Raw genomic sequence first — 22403 nt, forward strand, 5'->3', positions numbered from 1 at the left:
TGATAATCTAGAACCCGACATTTGAAAGTTTTTATTTTTATTTTAATAAAGAAAATAATATCCCAGGCAGCAGATGGAAATGAAAAAAAAAAATGTTTTTTTCCTGGACTTTGTTATGTTAATTCATAAACTGATTTATTAAACTTGTTATAGTTAAAAAAAACACCAAAAATATAGGATTTAGGAAACCATAATATTGTTTTTAATGGAGGTCACTATAATTTGATTACATAATTTAAATATACATTTCTAATAAACACAGACATGAACCCAATAGTGAATACCCGTACGGGTGAGCTATAAACAGCAGACCCACAAGCTAATAATTATTGATGCAAACATAGAAATGAAAATATAAAGTGCACACACAGAGAAAATAATGACAGTTTATAATATAAGAAACAAGAGTTGTGTTCTTTTGGGGAACTAGATGTTTTTCAATGTTTTGAAGGTCATAGTTCAGCTTCGGAAGAGGTAACCAATGAAAATACTGCAAAATTTTCTGATTTTCTTAAAATATTGAAATAGTAGCTTTTGTGAAATTTACAGAAAATGTTGTATTATTATCTGGTACAAGAAATCAATCAGTTTAACAATGAACCACTTTTGAAGAAACTTAAATGCGTGTAACCAAACAATGCATTTTACACACTTTGTATACATTGTTATGGGTCCCATATTGACCATGATGTGGCATGATGAAAACCGCCTTTGTTGTTAATAGCTTTCAAAATCCGAAAATGCTTCCACCCTGTCTCCTGAGTCTTGTTGTCAACCATTCCATTGATGTTGATTACATTAATATTTATTATTCATGTGATCAATGGCAAATATTTTAAGAAAATATTTCATTGTCATTACTAACTTTCAAAATCCAAGAATGCTTCCACCCTGTCTCCCGAGTCTTGTTGTCAACCATTTCATTACTAATAATCACATTAATATTCATTATTCACATGATCAATGACAAATACCAATTATCAAAAAACTATTAATTTTGATGAAAAATAGCAATTTTTTCAAACTTTTTTACTGTGCAACTACATCAAATGATTATGTCATTCATATTACACTTGTTAGCATATTTGAATATTAATGAACAGTGCTATATAACTTAGACTCTCAGAATTTGAATAAGTGAAAAAATTGATGTTTGTATGTGCAGTTCGAAATTGCAAAACATGCACATTTCATGAGAAATTGCAATCTGAATTTTTTGTCAGTATAAAAACAGTATACATATATACACGTATATAGTGTAAACCACTTAATTTTATAGCAATTTCATGATTTGATGGCATTTGATACAACAATATTTTCACTGCTACAATATTTAGCACAGTTCACAGTACCAACACAGAATACATTGTATATTGATGTTTCCAAAATAATAATAGCCACCTTAATTGCTGAGTTGGTTAATTATAAAGCTCTTAAATATTAAATACAAATCACGAAGAAACAGATTTTCTGTTGATAAGATAATTCTAAAGACCTAATGAGTATGTAAAATAGAATTTAAAAAAAATGGCTCTATATTCATAATTATATTATACTACTTGTATTTCAGTTTTCATTTTATTCTCCAAATGGCACCTTAAGGTTTGCTTTCAGGTATCGGTTGTCCCATCTTCTTCCACACCATGGGAACAAACACCTGTCCAGATTTTAGTCGCCTGGCAACAAAACTACCGACTACCCATCCGCCCATCTGCATCATGCCACCATTTCGGCCACAGGACATCGCCATGAAGAAATTGGCTATGAATAGAAAGAGGATGAAAGAAGTTTTCATAGTATGTCATGTGCAACACTCAATTTCTATCTGTATTTATTTTTTCATATGCACAACTAAAACTCATGTACATGTACATGTTGGCTTAACCCCAAACCTGAACGCATCAGTCCACTCTGTCAGCTTTAGGTCACAATTCCAAGAAAATTACTGAAAATGTTCAATACACTTCAATACACTACAACATCTAGAACACAATTAACATTGGTGGGATAAGGAATCAAAGACCAAGATGTCCATATAAATATAATGTGTAACATACCTACGGTAGCAACCAATATGGACATGCATGTCAGACACAAATTTACTTAAAACTGAATTTAACACACCATGTGCTGTAATATACACTAATTATAAATGCATAAACCTAATGTATATAATGAAACTAACATCATCTCAAATTTATGTTAGCTAATACAAAATCAGGAGAGGTTGAGTGTCCCACTCAATCAAATTTTTGAAAAAAAGAAACTTTTTCTGAACATATATAACATATAATACTACCCACCCAATATTTCTATTTTAGTAATAAACAAGTCATTGTCAATGACACGTCCCCGTTCCGTTCATATTTGAGTGACATATACATTCAAAGCAGATCATGACCGAAATGTACCTGCATATGTACAAGACATTGTACTAAATCTGAACAAAATCTATCCATGCATGACTGAGATCCGGTTCCGGAATTGTGAAAATACGTGATTTTGATGCATTTTCGGCCTTAAAATGACCATCATTCAGCTATTGTTAAGCGGATCATGAAACAAATGCACATATCTATTTGTGACATGATGTACCATGTGTGTGTGAAGTTTGAACTTGATCAATCCAGACATGTCTCGGATACGGATCCAGAACTGAATTCTTTAACAAAATGGCCGCCATTCAGCCATTTCGAACTTGATCCCAAAAAAAAAATGACGTACATCAAGGTCCTATTATGTTTAATGTATGTACCAAATTTGAACGAAATCTGTCCATGCATAACTGAGATCCGGGTCCGGAATGGTAAAAATGTGCAATTTCAATGCATTTTCGGCCTTAAAGCGGCCCCCATTTGGCTATCGTTAATGAGATCATGAAACAAATGCACATACATATTTGTGACATGATGTACCTTGTGTGTATGAAGTTTGAACTCGATCAATCCAGACATGCCTTGGATACGGATCCAGAACTGAATTCTTTAAAACAAAATGGCCGCCAGTCGGCCATTTCGAACTTGATCTGAAAAAAAAAATGACGTGCATCAAGGTCCTATTATGTTTAATGTATGTACCAAATTTGAACGAAATCCGTCCATGCATAACTGAGATCCGTGTCCGGAATGGTGAAAATGTGCGATTTCAATGCATTTTCGGCCTTAAAGCGGCCGCCATTTGGCTATCGTTAATGAGATCATGAAAAAAATGCACATACATATTTGTGACATGATGTACCTTGTGTGTGTGAAGTTTGAACTCGATCAATCCAAGCATGTCTCAGATACGGATCCAGAACTGAATTCTTTAAAACAAAATGGCCGCCAGTCGGCCATTTCAAACCCGATCCAAAAAAAAAAATGACGTGCATCAAGGTCCTATTATGTTTTATGTATGTACCAAATTTGAACAAAATCCGTCCATGCATAACTGAGATCCGGGTCCGAAATGGTGAAAATGTGCGATTTTGATGCATTTTCGGCCTTAAAATGGCCGCTATTCGGCTATCGTTAATCGGATCATGAAAAAAATGCATGTGCATATGTCCCATATAATGTGTGATGTATGAGTGAAGTTTGAACTTAATCGGTCCATGCATGTTCGAGATACAGGTGATCACGGACGGACGGACACACAGACGCACACAGGGCAAAACATAAGTCCCCGTTTTCGGACTACGTCCGAACGGGGACTAAAAAAAATGCACTGGTCAGACCACAGGGTTTTGCAGCATCCAACAGACCTTGGTGACATAAGAACATACCTGGTTTATATGCTGCAAGTTGCTTGCCCGCAGCTTCATTCTCAAGATTCTTGGCAATTTTATCAGCATGTACCCCGGCATTGTATGCTAATTTAGTCTCTGCTACATTGGCACAATCACCAAATGCATAAATGTTCTTTGTTCCCTCAACCTGGAAATATTCATTCACTTTCAAGCAGCCATCTTTATCCATCTTGTCCGCTGAAAGTCGCATGAAAGTTATGTATTTTCGTGAGGTAAGAGTAAGTACTTCGAAATGCTCACAGGCAACAGTGATTATAAGTCAGGGGTTTCACAAATGCATTAAATAGCAGGCCATCATCCTGTAACAACAGGCCAACAAAAATTAAAAAGGCTTTCGGAAGTGTGCTACAGCGTGACCGGCATAGGCGGTCGGGAGGCAGAAAGTAGACTACCAATTTGGGCTTGTAGCAGGCCACATGACCGGCTCTTAACGAAACCCCTTTAAGTAGAAATTAACTACAAAAACTTGGATGATTGTAATAACTATCTATAGGAACAGTGATACTATACACTATTACTATAAAGCAGCTGGAGTAAATAACTTTCTAGCACCATAACAGTTTTATCTAGTTGAGCGTAAATAATCCTGCCGTAGTTGGAATATCGTGTGTATCAGTTATGAATAAATTAAGACTTGATTGGAAAACTTACCTAAACCGTTTTCATAAGCAGATGTATTTGTCCTGAGCCCAGTACAAGGCACAACCAAATCGGCACCAATCTCTTTACCAGTGTCTGTTTTCACTGTATTCAAAGTGGACATAGTCTGACATGCCGGTAACTCACTCAGATTACTCACTCTTTCTCCTGAATATGATAAAAGCAGTATGATTTACTTGATTTAGTTGTCTTTAATTCTTGACATCTTGTGAGGTTTTTACTTTGATTCGGGCATTGAATCATGGGAAATACGGTAGCCATTTTATATGAACAAAAAAGTGCAAACAATAATTTCTGAAAACGTAGTAACGTGTGCCTCATTTCATAGTCTAAAAAAGCAAACACCAATGTGTCAACCGAAGATAAAAACAGCCAGATCACCACTAAATTTTAACATGTTACGGTATTTCCTACGTTTGCCACAAGATGTAATCGAGACCGACAGAGACACAAGAATTGTTTTTGCTAAGCAAATAGTGTACCATGCTCTCACATTGAGTCGTGTCTACTCAACCTCTGATTTATGTAACCATGGTGATTTGAAAGGTGAACAAGATGACAAGTCTAGTAGATTGCTTGCTCTCAAGTATATCTTGGCAGCCGTTTGCCTCTCGGTTATCTATAATTATCCTCTGAGAGACCACTGTTCATATGAGGTATGGTGAAAACAAAGAGATATGTGTAGATTTATAGAATAAACATACGACTCAAACAAATAGTTAACAAGGCCAAGATTGGTATAAATATATTTACCAAGGAGCACATTCACACCAAGGTCCTTCAGTTGACTTTTGATTTGATCTTGAAATTGGTCATTGGTTTTTGGATCGGCTAGCCTTTGATGGGGGTGGACCAAGGTCACTTTCTTGTCCTTGTAATCAGTGGCAATTTCACCGGCTAACTCCACACCTACTGCACCACCCCCTACCACCACGATGTCCTTGGCATTCTTGATCTTAAATAAGAATTTTTAAAAATGGTTTAATTTTAGTTTTATTATTCAAAGCATTTGCATGCAAATTATTCCCATAAATCCCCAAATGTGTTGTAGTTATTGAACAGTGATTCGGACATTCTCAAAATGGGAATATGGTAGTTCATATGCCGTACCAGTGTTTTTGTCTTTTTTTGTTTAGTGCAAATATATTGGAATTAGGCAGAGGGTTCTCCAAACCCGCCTATTCACATAGTTCATACCCACCATAGACTCCGGTCAGTCAAAATGACTATTTTGAACTGTAGGCATTAATCAGTGATTCTGCCAATGACTGAGAGATAGAATCTAGGTCAGGGGAAGCCCCATGGCCCCAAGATTCTTTTCCCTTACGTCACGAACCACGTGACCGAGGCCATATGGCAGCGCCATAGACGGCTGTACAATCACTCTGGTTCCTTTCTCTCCACCTCGAGGACTTAGACCAACGCTACAGAAAGAGTGGGGTGGTTGGGGGGACCCAGAGTCTATGGTGGGTATGAACTATGTGAATAGGTGGGTTCGGAGAACCCTTCGCCTAAATTCACTAAGTTCAATTACCCACCATAGACTCCGGTCAGTCAAAATGAATATTTTGAACTGTAGGTCAGACGCCGATAGGTGGCGGGTTTTCAGAGCAAACAGAAAAATGATGAAAGTCTCTTCCCAGTCGGGGATGAAACACTCTACAATAATCACTCAACACCTTAGTTAAGACCCAAAAAAGGTGGTGTCTTACCTTGCCTGTGCTGTCCCCGGAGCAAGAAGCCAAAATGCTGCTACGGTGACAGGGTTTAGTGTGCCCGAGAAAGGTAGACCCCAACCCAATTCTGGGGGTGGTAGGCTTTCGAAGTAAAGACCGAAACAGTTCTGCATGAGGGCATAGGCCGAAAAGCGGGACCTGGGAGCTTCCAGGGAGTGCTGATGGTAGAGAAATCTGTCCGCAAAAAATGCCGAGACTGACTTATTGCCTATGCGCAGGGACCCTTGTGGTCGTTCGGGCTGGGTCAGCAAACCAAGTCTGACCCGCTACGACATGACCCTACCTAAAGAGACCCTCCTCAATGGATTCGGTGTCTCTTAGGTGGTAGTTGATAAAGACGTTCTCCAGAAGCCTGCCCTCCGTGTGTGCTCGAGGGGGAGCACCAGACGCTAGCACTAGTGAGTTAGCAATCACACAGACCTCATGGGCTCGTACTTGGTGTCTCTGCAAGCTCTGTGTCGAGGAAGTTAAAGTATTATAGACCACTAATACAGTTGCAGTAAACCACCTGGTTATAAATGTTGGGGAGGCCGGCCTATCTTGCCTGCCTATTTTCCACGTCAAAAATTTGAGTGGTGCTGATCGGAGGGGCTCAGAGGGTGGAAGATGTCCAGTCTGTGTCACTGAGGTGGGGACGTACCCCCTTACTCAGCTTGCCGGCGAAAACACGCGCGTCTAAGGCCGCGTCTCGTTGCACAGTAGTGGCCCGGCCAAGAGAGGCAGGTGACACTAGGTGATGTCGCACGTAGATGTGCAGTGGCCCACCAGTAAATGTGTCACCTGGTCCAGGAGGCTGGTGCATTCTGCCTCCAAGGTCTCAGAGTCCTGTGCGTGCACAATAATGCGCTCAAGCAACTCTGCCCTCAGGGCGTGATGGATCGTCTCAGATTGAGCTGGCGAGAACGCCCATGGAACGCGGCTGTCCCCCTTTACCCGGTTTGCCAAACGGAAATTCGTGGTACTGGGGTCTGGGGAAGGAGCCTTGGGATCCGGTTGGGCATATTTTGGTCTCATCCCACACTTTGAGGTCTGATCCTAAAACCACACAGACCGGGTAGCATTTGGTCCAGCGGAAAGTGTTGCATAAGATTTTACCCCACCTGGGGGCCTTAGGCGTTACCTCCTCTGCGGCTGGCCAACGTCCGCCCATCAACACCGTTTGCACACCCTGCGTCCCACTCCGCACTCGAACGAACAGGGAGAGACGTGCCGACAGGGTTGCTTTGGATCCCGACGCCCGTGATCCCATAAGCGTTGAAGCAACCGTAAGTGGTCGCCTTAGGATCAAGGGTGGGGGTATTTACATCATATCACTAGGATTGATGATACTCCATATCACCCCAAAAGGCGTGGCTCACCGAGTCGTTACATCATAGTTACGTTCCTTTCCACTTTAAATATGTGAGAGAGAGCGTTTTCTACTGTGCATCTCATGACAGGGTCGGTTCCCTCTGGGGACGCCCGTGGGTCGGTAAGAAGGGAGTCAAAACCCACAGCGGAGACCGGACACAAGGATAAATTCGTTACCGTTGTACCATTACCGCACGACGAACCCTGGCTGGCTGAAAGTAGGGGGTGCAGCGTGTGCCCTGCCCTGAAAGCCCTGCCCCGAGATCGGAGGCTTGGCTGCCAGCACCCCGTTGGCATTCAGTGCCCGAGGCCCCAGAGGAGACCCGGTGCAACTAGCCTGAGCCTCGGCCTACCCCAAATTAGTGGGAGAGCCGCGGCTGGGAACAAGGGGTTCCCTGGAAGAGACGTGTTTGAATGCAAATGATGCTTTCCTGTTTCTTCCTGCTTGCCCTCCGAGGGGCGCAGTGGAGACAGCTCGGTCCGACTGTGTCTGATCTATGACAGTCCTTGGACCAAAGCCCTCAACTCGGAGGCAAACCCGGCACCGTGCGAGGAAGTATCCACAAAGGGACCTGCAACGGGCCCCATAGAAGGAAAAACCTCCAGGGGCACAACCTCGCTGTAGCCGGTAAAATCAGGTAAACCACCTTCACTGTCGGGCCTCCTACTCGACGTCCCGGTACGCGAAGCACCGGTAGCCGAGCGTGAGGACTTTCCACTCATGCCAAACACGCAACTCACATTAATCGATTTTTACTGGTTGCGCGACCTTGCTGTGAAAATACAAGCGACGCGGTCAGTCTCAGCGATTTTGATGGTTCTGAAAAAATATCTCAGGCCTCAGAACTCCAGTGAAAAACACGCGCCTTCAAGGCAAAAACCCTGAACCCCGCCTGCCGCCACGGCAAAAAGCATATCTGATGCAGGTTCTATTGCTGGTAAATTCTGAATATAACCACTGCACAGTCGACTCGAAAACGATGAGACCAAAAAACGGCAGCGAGTCCTGGTGCTGTCATTACATCTATTCATTTCAAGACAAAGACGACATGCATGAGGGAAGCGAATTACAGTAGTAAAAGGTGACGTAACGCAATCAACAAGTGATTAAGCTACGACGCCCGGGTTTTATTTCTTTGTTGTGAAAAATGCTACACACAAAGGGAAAAACGACACGAGGGTAAAAATGGCAAGGAAAACTTATCCTACCAGCTACAATGTCGGATGCCGCCCAGCGGCAACAACCCAAGCTAGAAACCCGGACAGGAAAAAGCAAGCGATCCAGGCAGAGCTCGCTAGATCATCTCCATTCGAGACGAAGAAAAAATCAGAGTGATTAGCCAGCCGTAATGGCGCCGCCGTAATGGCGCCGCCATATGGCCTCGTCACGTGGTTTGTGACGTAAGGGAAAAGAATCTTGGGGTCATGGGGCTTCCCCTGATCTAGATTCTATCTCTCCGTCATTAGCAGAATCGCTGATTAATGCCTACAGTTCAAAATAGTCATTTTGACTGACCGGAGTCTATGGTGGGTAATTGAACGTAGTGAATATACCATTATTTTTCAGTCCGCAAATTGCAAATTGCTATAACTACAAAACAAAGGCAGATAAAGTACATTCAATTTTCTAATAAAATAACGAAATCGAAGGAATTTTAATTTCCCTAATACAATATTTAATTTGCATCAGGTCAAATCTATGACCTTCCCAAATGAATTAACATTTCATTAGACATTTTTAAAATTTTGGCAAAAGACACAAAAAGAAAAGGAAGTATTGGTACGTCAAAAAACAAAACAGAACATTTAAATTTAGAACAATGTTCATACCTGGTCAGCAATATTTGAATACATCTCTACTCCTTTTTCCAGACTGACTTTTGGAGGGGAAACCAGTTTCCCTGGAAATGGTCCTCTTGATCCCGTTGCTATGAACAGATGAGTGAAAGGAACTTTCTCTCCAGTGTCCAGAACTACACTATTTTCATCAGTGTTTATTGAGGTCACTAAACCACGCTTAAAAACATCCCCATAAGTTTTTTGATATGGAATCAGTGTCTTTGGTGCAAAACCTGAAAAAAGAGATTGTATTTATGAAGCGGGAAGTCAAAAACATTGTGACATTCATTTAGAAATTGCTGAATCAGACCATTTTTCAACTTATAAAATATTTTATTAATCGATAAAACAATTTCTTGATGGACATAATTTTCAGTCATTTATTTCCCCATTTGCTTTCAGATAAAATCCCGTCATTGAATAAAAACATTTTCATTGATCCAAAATATTTTCCAACGAATCAAACTCAGTTCTTAGTCAATCAAATTAGTCATCACTAAATGATTTTAACTTGATAAAATCGTTTGTCACTAGATGAACAATTTAGTCACTAAATGATATCATTTGCCATTTAATGAAATCATGTCATTGGGTGAAAATTATTTGTCATTTGGAAGAAATGATTTGCCACTAGATGAAATCGTTTGTTACCAAGTGAAATCATGTCACTAAATGAAATCATTTGTCACTTAGATGAAATTAGTTGTCACTAAATGAAATCATTTGTCACTTGTTGATGAATCATTTGTCACTAAATGAAATCATTTGACAGAGAATTGAATAAACCTATTTGTTAGTGGGTGATAGTGATATTGGATCAAACCATTGTTCAAAGTAGGAACAGTCAGTACCTGGTTCTACGGCCGCTCTCAATGCCGCCATGTTATGATGGAATGCATCCTTTGGATCAATCAGTATCACATTGCATCGACCTTTCAGGTTATTCGCCATCTGTGTCCCACCATATCCACCACCTACTATCACTGCGTTCATGTTCTCTGGCAGTGGCAGTGGCTTTGAACTTCCAAACCCCATGATGAATAATTACTGATAAAAAAATACAAATAAAAAATATATTATAGCATCAAAACTTCTGTAATTCCCCTTTGTAATTCAAAAATGACAATATTTGTTATCCTAAAATATTCTAAATGTTCTAAATATTTTCTATTAAAGTGCGATGTCAGTTTTTGAAATGCTGCATTCTCATTGGTCAATCAGTACCACATGCAGCCCTGTTATCAGGCGATAGCCAGGCAGTGCTTGAGGTCAATCCACAAATATATGAATGAGATTGTATGTGTGTGACTATACACAATAGTCAATTCATAGACATTTGTGTGAATAGTTTAAACAAACTGACCATTGCTTGTTCAGGATAAGAAATCTCGGTAATTTTCATCTGGAATTTTACCTAACGTTGCAGGTAACTGAAATACAATCATTCATGATGCACACTACACACACACCGTCTCTTTTTTCTTCAGATTGACTATGTCTTGTACATTTACTTGTGCACATCCCCTCTTTGCTTAGCCATCACACAATAAGTGACAGTGTCAGATTCCTTCACTCTCTGAATAGCTTCATAATATAGTCCACAGAGGTTCCACGAATTGTATATTGAATGCTATAATAAACTATTGTGATCAAAAATTTTTTTACTATTTTATCAATATATTTATATTAACTACCTTTGCAATACTGAACCCTCTGGTGGTTTTAAAGTCTCGTAACATAACTATTTTCATTACATTAAAGAGCATTAATTGTCGCAATGGTATAGACATAAAATGTGCAAAACATTGGGTCATTTTACCAGTTATCTAGTTGCAAATGTACTGAGAAAAATACAAAATACAATGATTGAATTGCACATATGTCAATAAATTTGATCTGACTTATAATTATATAAATTCTGTTATTTTTATTCAGCATCCAAATTTATTCATGTATTTTTGTTTTTTGATGCGAATATTATTTGCTTGATCTATTTCATTGCTATGAAAGTGTTTTCTTAATTACATAATAATAATAATACTGTTTTACCTGGTAATGTACCAGAATTAAACTGATATACACGAATATGGTCTAATTCTTGTCGCTAATAGTCGGCCATCTTGAATAGATAGAACCAATAAAAAACAATTCTAGGCCGCCTTAAAAAACTCCAGACATCAAACAATTTCACAATACATGTGTGCTTTGTTTTCTCTCATAAAACACACAATAAGTATTCTCCCCAAAATGTCAAATTAAACAATAAAAAAGGGTGGGTATCTGGTCATCGTGCACATTAGTTAAAATTGCGCACATACATCATAGAATTTCTGCAACACATATATAATGTAATTGTAATTCAAATTTAAAGTTCATGATATGATCCCTGTCTGACTGTTACAACACACACGTATGAACAAAGCTAGACCACATAAACTTACCTTAACCAAAAGAGGTGGTTTTTTTTTCCACAAAATGAAAACAATGCTCATGAATAAATGATGTTTAGTGAATGTTACAGTCTGCTATCAAATGTGCATGGCAATTTTGCTACGCTTGCACATAAAACTAACACACCTAAAGGTCAGATCAGGACATTTGAACACAGCATGCATACGTGCCATTACTCAATTGTCTGTCAATGTACATGAATACATGTTTATAGCTGACATGTTTGCCTCACTGATCCGTCTCAGAGCACACATGGCACACATAACAAACAAGGCCAAATGCATTAGTAATATCAATTACCTACACCGGAATTTACAAACCAAGTTCATTTTGAGTTTCTGAGTGCCAATGTTAACATCTGTCACTTGTCGCAAAATAAATCTGTCTAACTTTTTTAACTGAAAATGCTGATAATGATTAATTGTGGACATAGAAAATTATGTGAACTTTGCCCACATTTAACAACAAATTATAGACAAGTACATGAAAAGTGGTGTTCAAAAAGTGTATCATCTTTCTTCATTCAACTCAAACCAACCAGTGTTTTTGTTTTAAGAAAAAAAAAGCAAAATATCATGTTTTCAACCAGCCATGCTCATGTCTCACGCTGATCAGATTGTTTACTTATTATTTGTTATCTCCAATGTTAGTTTCTGATCTCAGCACTTTTTTTTTCCATTCAAATATATCAGCTACCATCGATACTATTTTTAGGACAAGCATGGCATAAAACAGACTGCATGCTTTTTTGTCGCCACGACACATGATGCAATCCAGTTGTTTGATTGCAATGAATCTAAAATTTCTAATATTGAACACAGAATAATTTTTTTTCAATCTTCGAACAGGTGACTCCTAATTCTTACAGTACGTTGATTAATTTCTTCTAGTGCAAAGTAATTGTTCACCATACCTCTCTGCTGTTTTTCAGAGATTCTCAGATATTCACAGTCAGTAATATTCACAGTCTTCAGTGTTTGATACATGTACAAGATTATCGGCCAATAGCCTGCGAGTGACCTTTATCTAATAGTATTCGAATATTTACATAAATATATCATTTTGTTTGGTCAAACACTTCCTTTGACAATATTAGTTTAAACATTTATTAAAGTGCGTCCTTGAGTAACCGAGCTCAAAATGTGAAATCTTATTTTTTTTATATACATTTTTAGGTTGATCTTGGTGATAAAGATGTATGCGATGCAGTCTTAACACACAAATATCTTCACGTAAATATCTTTTTCGGCCAATCAAAGTGCCTGCGCTGATGATAATAGTTAGGATACAATTACACAAAATTTAATGCGACATTTTTTCCCATGCTATCTAAAAATAAATACATTTTGTAATGTTGTGACGATACGCCTTGTAAAATTTTAAATATATTTCTACAAAATAAATAAATATTTAATTAAGTATTCCTTCTGAAAGGTATATACAAATGTGCTACCAAATTTTCAGACCACAACAAATTGACCTATCAATGTTGAAGATTTAAATCCATGGCGGGCTGTCCGTTAAAAGATTTTAAAAATACATGGATATGTCAGATTTAAATACAAATGAATTTAAATCAGCGATACTGATGCTAAACAAATAAACAAGTCATTCACTGCCAGGTCAGCTAACCACACACATGGCGCTCCATGTTGCACACAGCCCCCTAAAATAACTTATTGAACCAACGCAACACTGTTCTGTACACATGCAGAAGTGGGGGAATATGTTCACGAGTATGTTACATTAAAAAATATTTACATTGTAGCATTCAAAATAGAAAAAATAACAAAAATTAAAAGCAGAAGCAGAGCATCATGGGTATTCTCTAGTTAACTGCAAACACAATCCAAAATGATGAGTAACTAAAGCCAGTTTAAAATCACCTTCCATCGACCATTCATCATAAACTTCTACAATTCATAACATATACAATGTAAAGTACCTATATTCATTCACAATTCTGATTATACCGGGTAAGTATTTCAATGAAAAATTATAGTTTAAGTGTATTTGAAGGCGGAATTTTAGTTTTCTGTCACTATTAAAATTGGTATTTTGTTTATGTTTTAGGTAGAGAGACGAAGAAAGAATTTCACATTTTGCTCTGTTTTTTGGAGTAATTTGCCGTTTTATGTCTTTTACTCTCTCGGCTTTTACATATTTGTGAGATGAACTTATCATCTTGCCGTATGTACGCGTATAAAATATGTACTTTGATGAGCATTGGAGGTGGGGGTGGGGTTCGCACTGATGTTCACGAATGAATGACTTGTTTGTTTATTCTCCGCACCATAGTGGTAACCCATAAATTATAAATAAAATTAAAGCCGCAAGCGGCGTCACCGGGGCCCAAGCTGACAAGATTCTGTTTCATAATTAATGTGGTCACATGTTAGACAATCAGGTAGCTTGAATTATCAGTAACATGAGGTCAAAATGAAGTTGGTACCATGTATTTACCTGGTTTGGTTATCGAAATATGGTTTTCAGGATATATAATGAGCCATGTTCTTAATAATGAGATTACATAATCATATATAGCCATTTCTAATGTCAGTTACATCTTTCATTCAATGTCTTCGTAATGACACTTGTTACACGTCCTGCTCTGCGACAGTGTTTTAGATATGACTGCTTTGCATATTAATGAGTTCACATGACCATATATGGTCATCTGTTATTTTTAATCAAATCTCTTGTTCACTGTTGTCATAATAACACAGGATTCATCTTCCTAACTGCAACAGTGCTTAAGATATAATGGTTATGCATATTAATGAGTTGACATGACCATATATGGTCATCTGTTATTTTAATCAAATCTCTTGTTCACTGTTGTCATGATAACACAGGAATCATCTTCCTAACTACAACAGTGTTTGAGATATAATGGTTATGCATATTAATGAGTTCACATGACCATATATGGTAATCTGTTATTTTAATGAAATCAATTGTTTAATGTTGTCATAATAACACAGGTTTCATCTTCCTAACTCCAACAGTGCTTGAGATATATCAGTAATGCATATTAATGAGGTTAGAAGCCCCCACCCCTTAGGCGCCCATCGACAAAACCCAGCCACGTGCCATTCGGTTGAAAAAATGCATCTCAAGAGTAGAATGCACATATACAATTTTAGCCAAATCGGACCAATACAACACATGTAATTGCACAAGATCTGTTTTCATAAAATCCAAGATGGCGGCCAAACCATGTGACTGATCAAAATAATATTATTTTTCTCATATGGAGCTAAGGCCAGGCATGGTAAATATAAAAACATCTGGTAGATTGGTTGAATCACCTCTGAGAAACAAATGCCCAAACTTTTGGGCAATTTTGCTTAAAATCCAAGATGGCGGCCAAACCACGTGACTGATCTGAAATCTTTTTTAGGTTTCTGAAAGAGATAGATATACAGATGCCATGAAGCAAAATTGAAAATAATCCCTCAAGTGTTGCCATAGTAAAAAACTACTTCCTGTTTAGAAGAAATCCAAAATGGTGGCCAAACCACGTGACCAATCGTAAAAATTTTATCAAACCTAAATGGGATTCATATATAGAAGCTAAATACTACATATGAGAGCATTCTACTTGGTGGTTCTGAAGAAGAAGATTTTTAAGTGTTTTTTGCCGTTTTTACGAAAAACAAAATGGCGGGAAAAGTCACATGACCGCTAAAGTTTTTATTGCTGATATTTATTACACATGAGTTGTACTATATACCATAAAAAAATCTAGACGCCTAGACCCTCAGAAAGTGGTCAAACAGCCACTTCCGATTTTATTTCAATCCAATATGGCTGCCAAACTAATTGACCAATCGAAATTCTGAAAGCATGTTGCACCAGTTCACATTAGGGACTATCAGTATAGAGCATTATCAGACCATTCCGTTCAGCGGTTTTCTCAAACGACTTGACGAAAAAAGTTACGGAAGAAAGAAAGAAAGAAAGAAAGAAATTAAAGCCGCAAGCGGCGTCACCGGGGCCCAAGCTGACAAGATTCTGTTTCATAATTAATGTGGTCACATGTTAGACAATCAGGTAGCTTGAATTATCAGTAACATGAGGTCAAAATGAAGTTGGTACCATGTATTTACCTGGTTTGGTTATCGAAATATGGTTTTCAGGATATATAATGAGCCATGTTCATAATAATGAGATTACATAATCATATATAGCCATTTCTAATGTCAGTTACATCTTTCATTCAATGTCTTCATAATGACACTTGTTACATGTCCTGCTCTGCGACAGTGTTTTAGATATGACTGCTTTGCATATTAATGAGTTCACATGACCATATATGGTCATCTGTTATTTTTAATCAAATCTCTTGTTCACTGTTGTCATAATAACACAGGATTCATCTTCCTAACTACAACAGTGTTTAAGATATAATGGTTATGCATATTAATGAGTTCACATGACCATATATGGTTATCTGTTATTTTAATCAAATCTCTTGTTCACTGTTGTCATAATAACACAGGATTCATCTTCCTAACTGCAACAGTGTTTAAGATATAATGGTTATGCATATTAATGAGTTCACATGACAATATATGGTCATCTGTTATTTTAATCAAATCTCTTGTTCACTGTTGTCATAATAACACAGGATTCATCTTCCTAACTGCGACAGTGTTTTAGATATGACTGCTATGCATATTAATGAGTTCACATGACCATATATGGTTATCTGTTATTTTAATCAAATCTCTTGTTCAATGTTGTCATAATGACACAGGATTTATCTTCCTAACTGCGACAGTGTTTAAGATATAATGGTTATGCATATTAATGAGTTCACATGACCATATATGGTTATCTGTTATTTTAATCAAATCTCTTGTTCACTTTTGTCATAATAACACAGGATTCATCTTCCTAACTGCAACAGTGTTTAATATATAATGGTTATGCATATTAATGAGTTCACATGACCATGTATGGTCATCTGTTATTTTAATCAAATCTCTTGCTCACTGTTGTCATAATAACACAGGATTCATCTTCCTAACTGCGACAGTGTTTTAGATATGACTGCTATGCATATTAATGAGTTCACATGACCATATATGGTTATTTGTTATTTTAATCAAATCTCTTGTTCACTGTTATAATAACACAGAATTCATCTTCCTAACTGCAACAGTGTTTAAGATATAATGGTTATGCATATTAATGAGTTCACATGACCATATATGGTCATCTGTTATTTTAATCAAATCTCTTGTTCACTGTTGTCATGATAACACAGGAATCATCTTCCTTACTACAACAGTGTTTGAGATATAATGGTTATGCATATTAATGAGTTCACATGACCATATATGGTAATCTGTTATTTTAATGAAATCAATTCTTTAATGTTGTCATAATAACACAGGTTTCATCTTCCTAACTCCAACAGTGCTTGAGATATATCAGTTATGCATATTAATGAGGTTAGAAGCCCCCACCCCTCAGGCGACCAGCGACAAAACCCAGCCACGTGCCATTCAGTTAAAAGAATGCATCTCAAGAGTAGAATGCACATATACAATTTTAGCCAAATCCGACCAATACAACACATGTAATTGCACAAGATTTGTTTTCATAAAATCCAAGATGGCGGCCAAACCATGTGACGGATCAAAATTATATTATTTTTCTCATATGGAGCTAAGGCCAGGCATGGTAAATATAAAAACATCTAATAGGTTGGTTGAATCACCTCTGAGAAACAAATGCCCAAACTTTTGGTCAATTTTGCATAAAATCCAAGATGGTGGCCAAACCATGTGACTGATCAAAATAATATTATTTTTCTCATATGGAGCTAAGGCCAGGCATGGTAAATATAAAACATCTATTAGATTGGTTGAATCACCTCTGAGAAACAAATGCCCAAACTTTTGGACAATTTTGCTTAAAATCCAAGATGGCGGCCAAACCATGTGACTGATCTGAAATCTTTTTTAGGTTTCTGAAAGAGTTTGATATAGAGATGCCATGAAGCAAAATTGAAAATAATCCCTCAAGTGTTGCCAGAGTAAAAAACTACTTCCTGTTTAGAAGAAATCCAAAATGGTGGCCAAACCACGTGACCAATCGTAATAATTTTTTCAAACGTAAATGGGATTCATATATAGAAGCTAAATACAACATATGAGAGCATTCTGCTAGGTGGTTCTGAAGAAGAAGATTTTCAAGTGTTTTTTGCCGTTTTTAGGAAAAACAAAATGGCGGGAAAAGTCACGTGACCGCTAAAGTTTTTATTGCTTATATCTATTACACATGAGTTGTACTATATACCATAAAAAAATCTAGACGCCTAGACCCTCAGAAAGTGGTCAAACAGCCACTTCCGGTTTTATTTCAATCCAATATGGCTGCCAAACTAATTGACCAATCTAAATTCTGAAAGCATGTTGCACCAGTTCACATTAGGGACTATCAGTATAGAGCATTATCAGACCATTCCGTTCAGCGGTTTTCTCAAACGGCTTGACGAAAAAAGTTACGGCGGAAAGAAGAAAGAAAGAATTAAAGCCGCAAGCGGCGTCACCGGGGCCCAAGCTGACAAGATTCTGTTTCATAATTAATGTGGTCACATGTTAGACAATCAGGTAGCTTGAATTATCAGTAACATGAGGTCAAAATGAAGTTGGTACCATGTATTTACCTGGTTTGGTTATCGAAATATGGTTTTCAGGATATATAATGAGCCATGTTCATAATAATGAGATTACATAATCATATATAGCCATTTCTAATGTCAGTTACATCTTTCATTCAATGTCTTCATAATGACACTTGTTACATGTCCTGCTCTGCGACAGTGTTTTAGATATGACTGCTTTGCATATTAATGAGTTCACATGACCATATATGGTCATCTGTTATTTTTAATCAAATCTCTTGTTCACTGTTGTCATAATAACACAGGATTCATCTTCCTAACTACAACAGTGTTTAAGATATAATGGTTATGCATATTAATGAGTTCACATGACCATATATGGTTATCTGTTATTTTAATCAAATCTCTTGTTCACTGTTGTCATAATAACACAGGATTCATCTTCCTAACTGCAACAGTGTTTAAGATATAATGGTTATGCATATTAATGAGTTCACATGACAATATATGGTCATCTGTTATTTTAATCAAATCTCTTGTTCACTGTTGTCATAATAACACAGGATTCATCTTCCTAACTGCGACAGTGTTTTAGATATGACTGCTATGCATATTAATGAGTTCACATGACCATATATGGTTATCTGTTATTTTAATCAAATCTCTTGTTCACTGTTGTCATAATGACACAGGATTTATCTTCCTAACTGCGACAGTGTTTAAGATATAATGGTTATGCATATTAATGAGCTCACGTGACTATATATGGTCATCTGTTATTTTAATCAAATCTTTTGTTCAATGTTGTCATAATAACACAGGATTCCACTTCCTAACTGCAACAGTGTTTGAGATATGACAGTTATGCATATTAATGAGCTCACATGACCATATATGGTCATTTGTTATTTTAATCGAATCTCTTGTTCAAGGTTGTCATAATAACACAGGATTCATCATCCTAACTACAACAGTGCTTGAGTTATAACAGTTATGCATATTAATGAGGTTAGAAGCCCCCACCCCATGGGTGCCCAGCCACGTGGCCTAACAGCGTGCTATTGGGGCAAAATGATGCATCTGATGACACAAATGCACATACAAAATTTGAAAGAAATCAGACTAATACAAAACATGTAGTTGCATAATTTCTATTTTCACAAAATCCAAGATGGCGGCCAAACCACGTGACTGATCAAAATAATATTATTTTTCTCGTATGCAGCTAAGGCCAGGCATGGTAAATATAAAAACATCTAGTAGATTGGTTGAATCGTCTCTGAGAAACAAATACCCAAACTTTTGGTCAATTTTGCTTAAAATCCAAAATGGCGGCCAAACCATGTGACTGATCTGAAATTTTTTTTAGGTTTCTGAAAGGGCTTGATACACAGATGCCATGAAGCAAAATTGAAAATATTCCATCAAGTGTTGCCAGAGTAAAAAACTACTTCCTGTTTAGAAGAAATCCAAAATGGTGGCCAAACCACGTGACCAATCGTAAACATTTTTTCAAACATAAATGGGATTCATATATAGAAGCTAAATACTACATATGAGAGCATTCTGCTTGGTGGTTCTGAAGAAGAAGATTTTCAAGTGTTTTTTGCCGTTTTTAGGAAAAACAAAATGGCGGGAAAAGTCACATGACCGCTAAAGTTTTTATTGCTGATATTTATTACACATGAGTTGTACTATATACCATAACAAAATCTAGACGCCTAGACCCTCAGAAAGTGGTCAAACAGCCACTTCCGGTTTTATTTCAATCCAATATGGCTGCCAAACTAATTGACCAATCGAAATTCTGAAAGCATGTTGCACCAGTTCACATTAGGGACTATCAGTATAGAGCATTATCAGACCATTCCGTTCAGCGGTTTTCTCAAACGGCTTGACGAAAAAAGTTACGGAAGAAAGAAAGAAGAAAGAAAAAACCGGACAATAAGAATAGGGGCCACGCCTTACAGGCTTGGGCCCCTAAAAACTGAACGATAATAATAGGGGCCTCGCCCTTTGGGCTTGGGCCCCTAATAAACAACTTGAACCTTACCAGCATAACAGTCTAGGCATGGAACTATAAAATGGTTTCTAGTTCCACGGTCTAGGTAAATAACACTATACAATTAATACACCATTTTAATTCTATTTTAGGTTTTAAGTTCCAAGATTAGATCCACAGATCCACACAATATCACAGGGGTCCGTAAACTTGCTTGGTCCATGGAGGTTCAGACTACTATAGTAGTTTGGGGTGGAGGTAAAAATATACATTGGTCTTCGTCGCCGAGGCTCTTCGGGCCCGGTCTTCGGGACGGACGGCGTTCACCCCATCAAACAAGTTTACGAGCCCTTGTCATACATACATGTATGCGGTAATCCAATAGTCTCGTCATTAGTTTGACCACAGTCCGGTGTTGAGAGACTGTGGTTTGACAGATTTACAGTTCGAACACTCACCTGAAGTTTATTGTAAATCAACAACCCGCGCCGCGGTCAACGTCATACACCGATGAGATGAGAACTGATGGTCGGCAGCAACCGACTGCGCAGCCGTCGTACTCAACAACTGTGTCACCGCAGCCTTTGTGTATGACTCCTTAGTCTTTCTACAGCGTGTTTGTACGCATGCTGATGACCTTGGAGCAATACTAGAGACCTGAATGGCCTTTGATTATAAAAATACTTTCCAGTAGCAGTCAGCTGCACAAATACAATTACTCAGAACAGAAAGTTGAGTAACTTACGTGAATTTGTATCTTGTCGGTTTACAACTCTCGATAATCAGAAGCACTCAAGATGGATAGAAAAAGGAATGCTGGATTACAGTTTTTAGCCAATGTGAAGTGTTTTTTTTTTTGTGATGGGTTTTATATTGAGGATATTCCATTGACCTGGTTGAACATGTTACAAGCGCTTTATTTTAAAGCTTTATTTGCTTCCTGCTCTTCAAAAATAAAAATTAAATTGTTTCAGAGTTACTGTACGACTATGTACTGCTCTCATTTGTGGTCTATACATACTAAAGGGCAGATTAATCGAGTTCGTGTTGCATATAATAATGCATTTAGAATTTTACTGAAGCTTGGCAAGAGGGATATTAGTATGACTCAAACCCTTGTACATAATCGTGTCACTACTTTTGAAGCTCTTCGTAGAAAAGAAATGGCGAAGTTCTTTTTAAGAATTATAAAAAGTAAGAATGCAATAATTACAGCTATTTATAGCCCAAGTGTAATGAGTACTTGGCTGAGCCATGTTTTTTAACATATTTATTATGTACATTTTCTTGGTATTTATTCTTATTTTTCTGTAACTTTGGTTATGTTTATATGAGCTAGTATATATATATATATATAATTACAGTAAAGGGATTCTGCCCAGTAAGCTGGCCCACCGTCCCTCAATTCAGGACGGTGGCTGGCCACACATGCAGCTCCATATTACAACCCCTCCCCCCAAGTTACTGAGCCAACCTGTACACATGCAGTAGAGAGGGCATATGTTCACCGGTATTTTACATTCAAAAAATATACAGTGTAATAATATACCATACATAATAGAGAAAATAACAAATTTAAAATCATGATAAAGCAGAGCATCATGGGTATTTTTAAGACAACTGTTTTTTTACAGGTGAATGACCTATTCTCAGAAAAGGAAGACTGTGCAACCGTATTAACAAATATGCTAAAACAACAGTTGGTCATCGGTGATCAAAATTACTCAAACAATGTCTCTGTTTACCGAGTGCTGAATCACATCAGTCTACTCTCAGACTAGTAATATTAGTAATACTAGTCTGGGGTCTACTGTAATATCCCGGGGGATTCGCCTTATTGTTGTTGTACATTGCCATCAATGGTAGCTATAGGAACGTGTGTGGGATCTCGGGATCTCGTGAGATCACCCTTCAAGTGCAGATGTCCCCCGCACAAGA

General features: G+C 37.6%; 1 protein-coding gene across 1 annotated transcript; it reads right to left on the reverse strand.

Moving 5' to 3' along the window:
* Positions 1 to 1570: 1570 nt before the first annotated feature.
* On the reverse strand, positions 1571 to 21010 carry LOC100368239 (ferroptosis suppressor protein 1-like). Its single transcript, XM_085505029.1, has 7 exons — positions 20924 to 21010; positions 10224 to 10419; positions 9364 to 9605; positions 5201 to 5402; positions 4439 to 4594; positions 3764 to 3964; positions 1571 to 1761 (listed from the first exon to the last, which is right to left on the reverse strand). The coding sequence occupies exons 2-7, from the start codon at positions 10405 to 10407 to the stop codon at positions 1598 to 1600; spliced, it is 1149 nt and encodes a 382-aa protein (XP_085361155.1). The 5' UTR covers positions 10408 to 10419; positions 20924 to 21010; the 3' UTR covers positions 1571 to 1597.
* Between the last annotated feature and the right edge of the window lie 1393 nt (positions 21011 to 22403).

This window comes from Saccoglossus kowalevskii, chromosome 1, assembly GCF_978046115.1.
Source record: "Saccoglossus kowalevskii chromosome 1, keSacKowa6.1, whole genome shotgun sequence".
In the NCBI taxonomy this organism is placed as follows: domain Eukaryota; kingdom Metazoa; phylum Hemichordata; class Enteropneusta; family Harrimaniidae; genus Saccoglossus; species Saccoglossus kowalevskii.